Below are 14,550 nucleotides of genomic sequence, written 5' to 3'. Positions count from 1 at the left end.
TTGTGTGGGAGAAAAATTTCTGAAGGTTAAGGAACAATCGAAAATAATATGAAGCAACTTAAACAAACCATTTAAAGCTATCAAACAACAATTTATTAGAATATGTTATACTGCAGGAAACACAAAGAATGTCACGAAACTTTAAAAGAAACTGAATAGAAACAACTTTTTTGCAGTATGATGTTAAGATTTGAGTCTTGTATTAACTCTGAGAGAAAAGGCAAGCCATCTTACAAAGTGCACAAAGTATACGAAAAATACGCTTTATTGGCGTACAGTTGGCAGCCCTGCCGGGTTAACTATTTGCCAAATTGGAAGAATTTAAAACTACAATGAACAGAAAATGAAACTTTGGTTATCTGAACTGAAAGAAAGTTTATAAATTCTACCCATAAGACATACAAAATTAAATGCAAGATGGGCCGAATGTTGAAGCAAAACAGACCACAATGAGTCCGGTCGTGGCCATCGTAAAGTTATAGCCTGACACTGACCAAAAAATGACGTCAAAAGGCCAGTCTTTTACCACAAATGAAAGCAAATCGTGAGTTGTATTCAATAGTTCAACCAATGAAATAATTTGTTTCCTTGAGCTCTTCTAACGACAACTAGACGCTACACAAACCTAAAAAATGACGTCAAACTGCCAGTCCTAGAGGGTTCTAGTGTCAGGCTATGTTAACGATGGCTATGGTCCGGTCCGCATGAAGACTGGTAGCTGAATCAGATACAATGGCCAAGAGCCTTCATTGGAGAAGGAGCAAGCTGAAGTTTTACAGACTACTTGAGTGGTTTTGTTTGTCAGTATGCGTCAATCAGGAAATCATATAGATAAACCTAGACCGGCATTTCATAATATTGAATTCCTATTCGAGTTCATCTGAATGTGTCTTCAACATTCCTTTGAGTATTGTTTTACTGACGATGAAGTATTTGCGCCAGAAACTTCAATTTTTTTAAAAACTATTTCCATCCGAAGCCTTTCCATTTTTATATTTTTGTTAGTAGTTATACTTGACGGACCAAACGCTATGGCAATTTAATCTGTAAATCTATAGCTGATTCTTTATTTCCGATAAATGGTTTAGTGTGTATTGTCGGAGTTTTAAGATATTTATTTGCATTTTTAAAAAAATATATCAGCACTTGAAACATTATGCAAATCAACTTTACCAAAAAATATTTCGGTAGGATGATATTTTATTAATCTTGAACTTGTATCTCTATATCTGATTTTTGTTTTTTATTTCTTTCGTGTCAACCTGTTTTGTTTCTGATGTTATATTTGTTTTAGGTGTTATGTTTTTAAAAAGTTATTTTTGGTTTTATTGTTTTGTTTTATTTATTTTTTGTGTTAATTTTGTTTTGTTCTTTGTTTGCTGTTGATTCTTTTTGTTTTGTTTTTTAAAAATAATCTCCAACTATCAATCTTAAGCATTTGTTGATAAATGTCTGTCTTTAAATTTATGTCATGTCGTAGTTAATTTGTATTGATGACTCTGTTACAGCGAAGCCAAAAACCAACAATGAAGAAGGAGGTATAATATTATGATACATTGGTTTGAACTTTGCATGGGTCATGGGAATGCCATTTTTAATTATCTTTTTTTTATCTTTTAGTGGAAAAGGGATTTGAGTCAACCATTAATTTGTTTTAAATTTATTCTTATAATGTGAGATTTGCACAAAGAAAATTGTTGAGATTTTTAATGGTACTTAACATAAAAAAATTGAGAGTTATATCCCGGCCAGAAAATAGTTGTTTGGAGAAGTGCTTTCCATGGAGCCGAGTATTCTTTAGAATTTAATAGTGGAATGGATTGTAGCCTTTGATTCTAACTCTTTAGCCACCGGGTTGGTCATTGTGCATTCCACGAGGAATGACGAACCCAAAACAGTAGTCATTTCACTCGAGGAGCCGGAGTTTATTCTATAATTTGCAGTCTGATTTTGTAGGACCTTAGTCTATCGCAAAGTACTTTCCATCGGATTTCACAGACCAATGACTTATGGACTAAACCTGGGATCGATGACAATCCCTTTTCTTGTGACACGAGTGTTCTATCAAGTGCGCTATCAGGATTTAATGAACTTAGACCCAACTGTGTAATAAAAATTTGTCGATGATCAAAAAATGCCAGCTGCAAATGGATAAAAACCAGGGCAAAATAGTCCAACCTGCTCGGCGTTTGATTCAAATGGTCCAACGATGAATCTACAGGGTTGCCAATATCTCAATCATGTCTACAAATTTTGATTCCTCGTCAAATTTTACTTTGTATATGACCTTTCGCCACAATCTGGTATTGTGTCCAGATAAATTTGATACCACATAGCAAATTTTAAGTTAAAACGATCAGAAATATATTTTATTTTCTTGCAGTTTAGGCAATTATAATCATTCTTAAGATATCTAAAAAAATTGAGCTCAACGTTAATTTATTTTTTTATTCTATAGATTTGATTTTCAAGATTTAGTTCCCCCCCCCCCCCCCCCCGCCCCGCCCCCTTCCGCAATAGAACCAGTTTGATGTGGTTGGTCACATATTTTGAACACTATTTAAAAACATGAAATCAACATTCATTTTATTTTATCTTCAATTCACAAACGTCCTTTTTAGATGTGGTGATGGTGGTGGTTTGGGGTGGTATTTTTATTTTTAGTTTCACCTTACATATTTTATGATTTATTTTATTTAATGAATTCATTGAAATTGGATCCTAAAAGACTTATTTCAACAATTCATTGATTCGATTTGACATTATTGCACCAAGCATAGTTAATTTAATACTAATGTATTTGAAAACGTCAGTTTAAAAAAAACTTGAAGTGGCATGTTTTCAATATTTGAGTTATGCCCTTAAGCTCATTGTTTATGTTATCTGCAAAGGTAAAGCATCGATCATAAACATTCCATCGAATATAATGTTACAATATTTTATAAATTACTGTTTTTAATGCTACATTTTATAATAATATAATATAATAAATTAATTTTTATACCAAAATGCATTTTAAGTCTTTAAATTGATGGAAATATTGTAGAAAGATATGTGCAATTCAACCCTTTTTATTCATTTTACAAATAATAAAATACCCAAGATATTGTTTTACTTTACGTGATCTCACATAAATTTGCTCTCATAGTTTTTTATCTTTTTACAATTCAAATATAAATATTAGACACACAATTTATATCAGTCATCATTTTGTTGAGTTCCATCGATGATTAATTAAGTGATAATACCAGTCTTGAGTCACGAGGCTCAATACTTTAGACACTTGTCTATATTTATTATCATTTTGAAAACCTATTACGATTTGGAAGTTAACAAAGAAGACAACAATATTTTTGTTACATCTTGTAAACCGTTGATTCACCAATCCTCAGTCTTAATTTTTATTTTTAAAAGCCATTTATTGACATTTCTTACTTGTAGGGAAACAAAGATTGGGTAGTGCAATAAATACAAACGCGAAAATATACAGAAAATCTTCATCTATTTAATTATCTTTATTTTTAGTGAACTTATTCTTGTAAAAATTTAGGTCATTTTAATACATTGTCTTTACTAACTAATTCACTTCATTTTTACTTATTTTGACCTTTTTTCTTGAACCTTTTAACATATATAGTATTATACAAATTAAAACTACTTTGAAATTGCATGTTTCGAGTTGGGGTCGAGAAATCCCAGTTGAGAGAGATTTGTCTTATAAACTGGAAACCTGGTGAACAAGAATGATTCGTGAACATCAAACATTTTACAGGTTTTGAACCGATTGAGTGGATGGGGCTTCCCTTTTATTGTCCTTCTCCTTCCCCTGTAAACATGATTGTTATAATCATGTTCCATGCACGAACCTAAAATAGTGATTCATGATTTACAGGGCCCTTGATGATATAAGTATTACCAGCCCACTTTTTCTAGTACTGAAATGATTTTTAAAAATATAAATAAACAACAAATAGGTGTTTGAAAAAAAAGAAATATTTACACCGAATAGCAGTTTCATTGGAATCATTTACATCACACATACGTTTCTTTTTAAGGCTTAAAGATTATACTACATTCACTGGTTTAACAATTCTTCATTTGTTATAAACAAACAAATCTGATTATTGTATACAAAATTATAGACTCACTGGCAACAATTTAGTTAAAATTATCAAGTTTAACTTTGAAAAGATTTTACTTTGTTCCGATCCTTGCTCTCTATATTCAGGTTGTTTTTTAAAAAACCTATTTCAGGTCAATTTTTTAAGGCTATCATAGATGCCCATTCCAAATTTGTTCATCAGAACATCAAGCTTTTTCTCTAAAGGTCCAATCACATTTATTATTGTCAAGATAAATCTAATAATATCCTTGACAGGCTGATCTTTATTTTTATTTATACAGGATATTTTTATATTTGGTGTAGTTGAGGTGTGGGGCGAATAAAAAGTAAATGTTTTATCATCTTGTAAATTAAATAAGATTTTTTAAAATGATGTCATTTCCTTGGCAGTAAATTAAAGTGTAATTATTTATTAATTTAAATAGAAAAATAATCATAAATGTTAATGAATTTTGTAGCTTAGATTTTTGGGATTTTTTTGTTAAAAATATAAATGGTGAAAAAAAAAAATCTGTGCCATCAATAGTAAATTGGATTTAAATCTATTTGAAGGTAAAATAAATCACTTTAATCATCTACGTGCTTGGTGGGGGATGGGGGGGGGGTTGTAGCCTGTATTGCTTTGCGACGTATCTAAAAAAATGTCTATTTTTTCTGGTCAGAAACCTTCTACTCCAAATATCGAAGAATTGCAATCATTTATCAATTGTATAAAAATCTCAAACCTGAGTCTGCATAGCATTCTCAAGTTTTCGAATTATTGACAAATTGACTATCATTGAAATAGATGGATATTTGGAAGTTTCGTGTTTTTGACGTGTTGACAAAGTAAGGGTCATTCATTTTTGTCGATCATTATTGTAAATGAATGCAGACCTGCCCTAGTACTACGAAAAATTCGTAGAAATACGATTTTTTGCCTCCATCTCCAGAGCTGCAAGGTCTCTCTGACTCAATAAAAAAAAGTTTTCAAAAGGAAAGTTTAGCTCCTTAGAACATTCAGGACTTTGGAGCATTTTCGGGCCATGCTGAGAGCAAACTGTTTATTTGTAAAGCTATTTAAAGTGACTTTTTCTCTTTTTATACCTGGGAAACTACGTTTTTTTTTATTTCAAGAAGGCAGCTCTGTGGATGTGTCTTTGGTCAAAATGAAGATTAAAAGCTTTGGTAGATGACAGTAGTTTTTAAAAATTTTCCATTATCTGTAACCACTAAAATCATTATTCTAGACCAACTTCTTTGTAACTCACACTTACATTTCCTCCACAGCAAGCACAACCAGCAATGCAACCCTTGATCTCCAACCCCGAGCCAACAGTCAAAACGAGGGCGGTGGATTTCAACAAGGGCCAAAACCAATGCTGCCCTACAGTTCCATGTTCGTCTTTAGACCGTCAAACCCGTAAGTTACAGTTTCCTTTACCCAAGTAACCCACCTTGTCAATAGTATTTGAACATTTATACATCTAAAATATTCCACCTTGTCAATAGTATTTGAACATTTATACATCTAAAATATTCCACCTTGTCAATAGTATTTGAACATTTATACATCTAAAATATTCCACCTTGTCAATAGTATTTGAACATTTATACATCTAAAATATTCCACCTTGTCAATAGTATTTGAACATTTATACATCTACTTAGACTATCTGTAGATAAACATTTAATACTCTAATGTGTCCAAATATATTTCAAGAAATTGACTTGTCAAAGTAAAAGACTAAAAATGTTGCTGTATTTAGTTAGTATGTTGTTCTGAAATTGTGTTTTATTTATGATTTATGAACACAAATGTTTATTTATTCTTTTTAAAAAACGATTTGTGTGGACATATAGTGGTTTATAATCTAATAGTGAAATCCAATTGTATTTTTTTTTTCTTTTATATTGTTTAAAATACAATTTGATTTCTTAGTAACTTACTGCTTTGATGTTTGTCTTCTACCTAATCCAGAATTCGTCGGTTCTGCCATTTTGTCGTCAATCTCCGATACTTTGATTTGTTCATCATGATCGTCATCTCCGCCAGTTCGGTAGCATTAGCAGCTGAGGACCCAGTAGTTGAGGAATCATACAGAAATCGAATACTTCATTATTTCGATTACGTTTTTACAGGCGTGTTCACCATTGAATTGGTTTTAAAAGTAAGTGAGAGTATAATATATCTATACTTTGGCTTTGCAGGATGTCCTCAGATTCAGAATATCATTGTACATTTTTAGAAACTTTTCGAATTTTGATTAATAGGTAATCCACTTTTTTAAAAATTGATTTGTTTTAGGTTTAAACCTTAAATTTATACGACATAAACATTCAACAGCAATAACCATCCGTGTTTTATTTTACAAAAGATAGATTTGCATACATAGTCTCATATTGAAGCTCAAGACAACTTAATTCTATGGCTCCATAAAGAGCTGTGAATGTTCTTTGAATTCTTAGTGTTTAGGTAACCTAACAGCAATTGCTGTACAATTGTACGTATTTTCTTTTCTGAATATTTAGAATTTAAAAAAAATTCTTATTGTTTTAAATTGAATTTTTAATATAAAATGTTTAACTTTCTCCAGAATACTAGATATAACTTGTTTTAAAATTTGATTTTCCATTATATTTATAGAAACATGTGCCTTTTGCTCGGATCCACCTTAAAAAGCGAGTGTAAATGGGTTTCTTTGAAGATAAATTATTAATGTTGGACACATCACCTTTATTCAAATTATTCTATAACTGTGATAACAATGTTTAAGGTCGTACATCAGTGAGTAATCAAACATGTTATTTGATAACATACATCTGCGAGTCCAGATCTTTTCTGTGCTAAACAATATATTTTGTCCGTATCATTCCGTCTAGGTAATCGACCTTGGGATAATTTTACATCCTGGTTCTTACATCCGGGACTTGTGGAACATTCTAGACGCAACGGTTGTATTCTGCGCCCTGGTGGCCTTTGCCTTCAAGTAAGTAACGTTTTTCTCAGTTTAGGTTCATTTATAAGAACTTGTCAAAGTGTTAATATTTAAACTAAATAGTCACATTTCAATATTCTATATATTATGATGACTGCAGTTGTCTAAATAAGAATAAGATTAACAAATGTAATAATTTTTCCATATGCATAACTCCAAATGTTTTAAAAATAGGTTGGTATATAAAATGAATATTCATATCTCTATTATCATAATTTATTATACTGATGTTGGGTCTTTGCTCAGTGTTCTGTTTTATGTTTTACAAACTGTTCTTTTTGCCTATAAGGATATCAATAAATTTCTCTCTTTTACCGTGTGAATCACGGGACGGATATTTCCTATTCCTTTCAGCCTTCGGCTGTGGTGTGACTTTTTGCGTTTCGTTTCATTTTTTTCTTCCACCATCTCTTAATTATTTCAGCTAGCGTGTCGATTTGTGGTTCTGTTTTGTTTGTGATGTTTCTGTTTGTTCGTTTGTTTGTTTATTTGTTACGTCTTGTTTTTCCAAGCGGTGTGTTATTTTGCGTCAGTGTGTATTTTTTGTTGGTGCCTGGCTTTATTTATCCTTTCCATGATGATAAAAAAAATATGTCGCCTTTCAATATAAAGTTTTTCCAATCTCACGCGGGCCTTTTATCTCCTATCTTCGAATGAATCTTTCCTCGATATACCCTTTCTCTATTCCTTGGTTACATAATGACCATATTATTATCATTATCATTATCATTATTGCTGTTACTGGGTTTAAACTATTACTTCTGCTGCTATTGCTGCTGCAAACCGCTGAGTATTTTGTGTGTACTTGCTTCCTGACATCATTGGCTGAATTAACCATTTCTCTCTTTACTGCCACCAGCACCGCCGCCAAGACTACAACCACAACTACCACTTAAATGCTCTATTTTAATATCGTCTAAAATTAATGGATAACCCTTAAAGTAAACATTAGTTTATAAAGTTAACAATTACTTCATACACTATTAAAATAGTATAACTTTCTTGTATGTATCAAAGAAGAAAGTTCTCTTTGTATATAGCAATAAGAATTTAACAAATTATTGACGAAATTTCACCGTAATCACTCTATTGATTTGATAGAAAAAGTGGAAGCCGAAACAAAACATCAAAATTCTGTTAGTTAAGTCACGATTATCATGTATATATTTGATATTTTATTCAATAATAATATTGTCTTAAAACACCACTTATGTTTGAAAATAAACGAGTCACCAAGTCCTTGATCGAATGGAAAAGATATGACGACCATTTGAAATAAAGTGAATATAAGAATATTGCGATAGATTGGATTACGTGCAAAAAGTTTTTTGTGTATAATAGATCTCAATAATGTCTCAATAGATTAGCTCTTCGTATCTGCAGTTGTCCACTTGAATAGACACAAAATGTCCCTTGAGCATTGTAAATCTAGACAACAAACGAGCCTTACATATGAGAGGGATAAAAACTAAATCATCTCCGTTTTTGTTACACATTGTTTTATTAATCTTTTGTCTGGGATTTGTTCTATTCTTTCGATACGACGATGTAAACGCTCAGTTATGTTTTGATTCTACTTTATGTATTCTTTCTTTTGACCATTCTTGCACCTAATATGTTTTATTTATGTTTTTTGTTTTGTTTTGTTTTTTTTTTTGCTATATGTTCAGTGCCATTGATAGGTAAGTGATTCCGAGGCTACGAGACTCGAACTCCAGCCCTGCAGACTTTGAAAAAGAATGTTAGAAATAATACTCGTGTAATCTTGGTCTGCATTGCATCGCATCTTAGCTCTTCGTTCCTAGACCAATCCATTCCGTCTATTGTCACCACTTCAAATGCCATCATGTCAAAACCTCAAACCAACTACATATTATAATGTTCTCCTTTTGTAGTAATTCTTTCGTTTCATCTTGTTTCCTATCCATTTTTTTTGCAATTTCTTTTCTTGTTTTGAAATCGTCCGTCTTTTTTTTGTTTTTTTTTTATTTATTAGTTGAATATTATATTATATAAATTCATTCTCGTAAAATACTTTTACTCAAAAGTAGCTCAATATTATTCCTTCTGGAATATTTTTTATCGTATGATAAAACTTAGTTTCTTTTTATTATTTCCTATTTCTTCTTCTTTTTTTAGTTCCCTCTCGTTTCCTTATTTCCAGTATCAAATCTCCGTTACGCCTGCATTCATTACGTTTCTTTATGAAAAGTTTAGGCTTTCTATTCCGTTTGCTTGTGTGATCATGTTCTGACATGATGTCATGTGCAAATTAATTGTTAAAACCAACAACAACAACAACACTAAAAACAACAACAAGACGAAGTGTTGCTAACATTAACATTAGAATGTACACTGCATCATGCTGTTTTGACAACAACGTCAAGTTATCACTTGAATAACAATTAAAATCACGTTGAAAACACTTTAATCGGAGAAAACAAACAGAATGCTCAAACAATAACACTATTATGGTTTCCTGTCCCGTGTCAGTTTTGATCGGTGCTGTAATGTTACACGCTATCATCGTGTTGTATTTTGTGCAGTATGTGTGCATTGTCTCGTACCCACTGCAGCTCGTCTTTTTTGCTGCAAGCTGCTACTGATGCTTCCACTGCTGCTGCTGATGCTACTAGTTGTGCTTCTGCCATTTTTAGAATGCCGATGTCTCATGAGGAATGTTTGTAGATTGTTGAATGGATGTATTTTTCATGTGTTATGACTTGTATATTGCTAGTGTCCTCATCATGTTTGCAATAGGATTCAATAGTCTGATGTCACGTCCGCCCAGCAACGAGCAGTTTGGTTCTAAACAAAGAAAATTGTTTTTTTTTTAATATATTCTGCATGCTGGCTAGAACTTTTTCATTTGTCATGTGATCAGAATGTATAAAAGTCAAAACATGATCAGATTTATAATGTTGTTCTCTTCTGGAGACACTTTTATGCTCGTCGGAGGAACATTTCATAGGGGCGTCCGCCATCGTTCCTATAGTCTAGAACCAGTTACTAAGTTACTATGCGTCATTACGAGGGAAGTGACGTCACCACTGTTGAAGCCTATTAATTGGTTTTTCTGTTGGAGAGTCAACTGTAAATAATAGAGTAGATCCATGACAGTCAGTATTCTAATATCGTTAAATTGCTTTAAAAGGATAGAGTATGACTGACTATAGAAAATAGAAAAGGTTTCGGACTATCTTTCATCTTGCTGTTGAAATGTTCAAAAGTATCAATTACTAAACAAAAGACATTTAAAACGCTAGTGGCACTATAATATGTTTTCTAAATTATTCTTTGTTTAACGTGATTCGTGAGTTGTATAGCATAAAAATTAAGGTTTATAAAAGGTTGAAAATTTCCACTTGGCTTAGTAAAACTTTACAAATATATTTGTGTTTTTGATGTCTTTTTTATAGAAACTTTTTTGTGTATCAGAATGAGTTAGATAGTGCTGAAATATATAAGTAAAAGATACGCGTTTAAAATGTTATTTTATATAAAATATAGGCATTGACATATGCATTACATGCATGCTATAGACATCATATGTGCATCATTCTTATTCTCAAAATTGATCAATGCATAGTCTTCTATATTACCATAGATTTTAGACGATATATGGTAAGGAAGAAACATGTTCTTCAAAGCTGTGCCTCGGGCAGTTTAGAGGATCTTAAGCATAGAAATTGTTACTTGTTTTAGTAGTACGTTAAATAATGTTTTAGTTCATATCAAATTCATCAAAAATTTAGTCACATTTAATCCATCTACCACACAATCATGGTTGAAATTTTATTCACATTGACTTTGTAAACTATAAACCGACCAATGGCTTTTGTTTCTTTACTCCCAATCCTATCACAGCGACCAAACGTTTTTAAACCTCAAAGACGTACAAATTATTTACCCCTTAAATTAAGATTGATTGGGTAGACAAACTTCCTCATAGATGCTCAAAGCTGAATATTCTGGGTTTGTAGACGGCTTAAATGGGAAGAAAATAGTAGGCCTATTTGATATCCAAGCAGAGCTGGTAGATAGATATTCATTACTCTAGACTTGGAGCCTTGTTCTACGGTCCCACCGCTTACTGCCTTCAAAAAAAAAAAGTTAGACGGATGGGTGCGTCCCGCTCTTTGGCTATTTTATCTTATTTGAAACCAAACTTTTATTTATTTACTATTTATTTATTTATTTATTTATTTATTTATTTATTTATTTATTTGTTTATTTATTTCTGATCATTATTCATTTTTCTACTTTAGTCTATTTTTGTTAAGTTAATCCGTTGATGTAGAGTACACTCAAAGACCAGGCATTGATATACTATACTACTACTATACTATCACTTTCTCGTAAACATGGCTTATCATCTTTTAACATTTATTGCTATTTACTTACTATTCAATGTTCATTGGTACTCTTTTACCCCTGAGTCCTTCCATGTTCCTTACCATGTTATTTTCAATTATCAATGGACTGCTTGCTGCTCTCTACCCTATTGCTTTGATTGTAGGAGTAGAAGGTATGAACGAAGGTCAGAACCGAAACGTTCTGGTTCTGTGATTTCAAGTTTTGGTTTGTTTTTCCATGTTTGTTTGTTTTTTCTACCTTTGTATTCAACTGCATACGATATTCACATTACTGTTTTCGATTCAAAAGACACTATCATGAAAATCCTCTATATTTCTAATGGACAAGTTCAAGGGGGGAGAATGCACTGACAAAAGACGTTATATTGCTATTTTGCCCAAAAGTCGAATATCATCTTCATTTGTGATCCGTCAAAACAAAGCGGTATTATGTCCAGAAAAAATCAGATGACGATAAGTGAATTTAATGTTGAAATAATTTACAGCTCCTTTAAAGAGAACAATCGAAAAAATTATTGGCACTAGCCTATTGTTTTTGGCAATTAATTCATTTTTTCCCCCATTTAAATCCATTTAACTTCATTCCGCTTTGACTCAATGGGTCACATTTTTCGATTTTAATGAATAAATAAAATACTCAATATTTTGTCAATGCACAGCGATCCACACATTTTCTGAGATTATCTACGACATCTTATTCTTTGTAATTGGGTAATACTACTAGAGGGGAAGAATCTCTGGACTGAAGGGGATATCATTCTATCATACAAATTAAATGTTCTCTTCTCCTCCTCCACCTTGTTCCTCTTCTCCGTCTTTGTCGTCTGCTTCTGCCTGTCTTCTTCATCTCAATATGTTGGCTTCTTCTTCATTTTTTTTCTTTTCTCCTCCCACTCATCTTCCTGTTGCTAATTCCAGTGATGCTCCTACTTCCTGCTCTTCATCTTCCAATTCGTCTTTTTCTACTTCTACTTCTACTACTTCTTCTCTTCTTCTTCTTCTTCTTCTTCTTCTTCTTCTTCTTCTTCTTCTTCTTCTTCTTCTTCTACTACTACTATTACTACTACTACTATACTACTACTACTATACTACTACTACTACTACTACTACTACTATTACTATACTACTACTACTACTACTCTCTTCTACTCTTCTCTCTCTTCATCTTCTTCTTCTTCTACTTCTACTTCTACTTCTTCTACTTCTACTTCTACTTCTACTTCTTCTATTTCTACCTCTATTGCTTCTACTTCTACTTCTACTTCTACTTCTTCTACTTCTACTTCTACTTCTACTTCTACTTCTACTTCTATTGCTTCTACTTCTACTTCTACTTCTACTTCTTCTACTTCTACTTCTTCTACTTCTACTTCTACTTCTACTTCTACTACGACTGCTACCACTACTACTACTACTACTACTACTACTACTGCTACTTCTACTACTACTACTACTACTACTACTACTACTACTACTACTACTACTACTACTACTTCTTCTTTTCTTCTTCTTCTTCTACTTCTTCTTCTTCTTCTTCTTCTTCTTCTTCTTCTTCTTCTTCTTCTTCTTCTTCTTCTTCTTCTTCTTCGTCCTCTCTTTCTTTTTCCTTTTTATTCTCCTCCCCCCCCCCCCTCTTTTGCATCTGTCTCCGACATCACCAGGCTCTCCAATACAGGATTTGTCACTTACAACATGACCTAATTCACACAGTTTATAAATATTGGGCTAGTGTCACTCTCTAGAAATGCGGCACCACACATCTCACCTTAGCATTTTCTATCCTTTCTTCTATTCTAGCTATTGTGTCTTTCATATACCGTTTGTTTGTCATTTTTCACGATTTTGTTTGGCCACTCATAAAAAGCAACAGTTTTTGAAATGATTTTTTTGTCTTTCTTTGAGTGAATGCTGTGATTGCATGATTCACAGTCATAATTAATTACTTTATTAGGTTTCGGGGAAAAGGTTTTAAGCACATCAGATTTAATCTAAGAGTAAAGACTCTATTTCGTATGCTCCACATCTATAGGCGATCTTTATTGCAAAGCAGAAGCATCTGATTAAAGTCGTTCATATAAGATCAATTTTTCGGTTTGAAATCTAAGAATAATAAAGTTTTGAAAAAATACAATTTGAAATTTGATTGTAATTAGTCGGGTTTTGGTTGATTTGTAGTGGTGTTGGTTTCAAAATAAAATATACATTACCTGATGATGCATGTCTTAAGACCCATCAAACAGTTAATTTGACAAGACCCCCTTTTACATTAATTGTTGATAATTTAATCCACATTTCAACTTTGAACAAAGTAATGATGTAATTCTATGGAATCCACTTTCTCAGTGTGTTATAATTTCTGATGAACTAGAAGATGTCAAAAAGGGTATTAAAAATTAAATTATGATAAAAGTATATATCTTTTCCTCTCCTCCTGTTGTATTTCTAAAACTATATTAATTTAATTTTCTCAATAAAGTGTATGATTTTAACCCTAGTTCGTATTCTTGAGCACAGATTCAGTTTTCAACATGTAGTTTAGCCAGACATATACTAATTCGATTGAGCATGTCCGTGTAAATAATGTTCCAAAACTCGAGAGGTGATTTTTTCGGATGGAAATTGTGTACAGATGTCAGGTCAGGATAGTGTCAAAGACTCACAGTTACTTAGAGTCGTACCTAATCGCCCTTTGTTTGATGAAGTTGTTGGATGTTTTCATCTCCTCAAAGTATTCGTTAATTGGCATATTAATATGCTATTCAAATGATGTGTAGGGAGGTCGATAAGTAATAATAGCCGTCACAATCTGATACGGGAACTTTGTATCGGACTCAATAGGAAAAGGTTGTCGGCATTGTCATAATATGTACTATAATATAATATGTTATACGGAGTCATCTTTCAGTGGAACACACACTAATATAAAAATGTCATAGATTCGTGAACGAGTACTATCTATATTTATGAGTAGATATATAATTGATTTTCCATATCTACTAAGAGAACTAATAGATATTTTAACCACCAACTGTAATATTTTTGAAATAGTACAAGCAGTTTGATAAAAAGAAAA

At 32.1% G+C, this 14,550-nt stretch overlaps 1 protein-coding gene across 13 annotated transcripts in view; it reads left to right on the top strand.

The window, feature by feature from the left end:
• Positions 1-14,550, top strand: part of LOC144979807 (voltage-dependent calcium channel type A subunit alpha-1-like) — a 591,855-nt gene that overhangs the window by 479,276 nt on the left and 98,029 nt on the right. For 10 of the 13 annotated variants that reach the window (XM_078926926.1, XM_078926929.1, XM_078926922.1 and 7 more), the window contains 4 exons: positions 1,509-1,538; positions 5,393-5,525; positions 6,084-6,273; positions 6,986-7,092. In XM_078926926.1, the coding sequence (XP_078783052.1) occupies positions 1,509-1,538; positions 5,393-5,525; positions 6,084-6,273; positions 6,986-7,092 (460 nt within the window). The remainder of the gene's footprint in view (positions 1-1,508; positions 1,539-5,392; positions 5,526-6,083; positions 6,274-6,985; positions 7,093-14,550) is intronic. The other 3 variants (XM_078926927.1, XM_078926924.1, XM_078926925.1) reach the window with 1 other exon arrangement.

This window comes from Berghia stephanieae, chromosome 9 (assembly GCF_034508935.2).
Source record: "Berghia stephanieae isolate SIO BIC M18660-M18661 chromosome 9, UCSD_Bste_1.3, whole genome shotgun sequence".
NCBI classification, from domain to species: domain Eukaryota; kingdom Metazoa; phylum Mollusca; class Gastropoda; order Nudibranchia; family Aeolidiidae; genus Berghia; species Berghia stephanieae.
The sequence above is the reverse complement of the archived record's forward strand: the minus strand, read 5'-3'. Positions and strand labels throughout refer to the sequence as shown.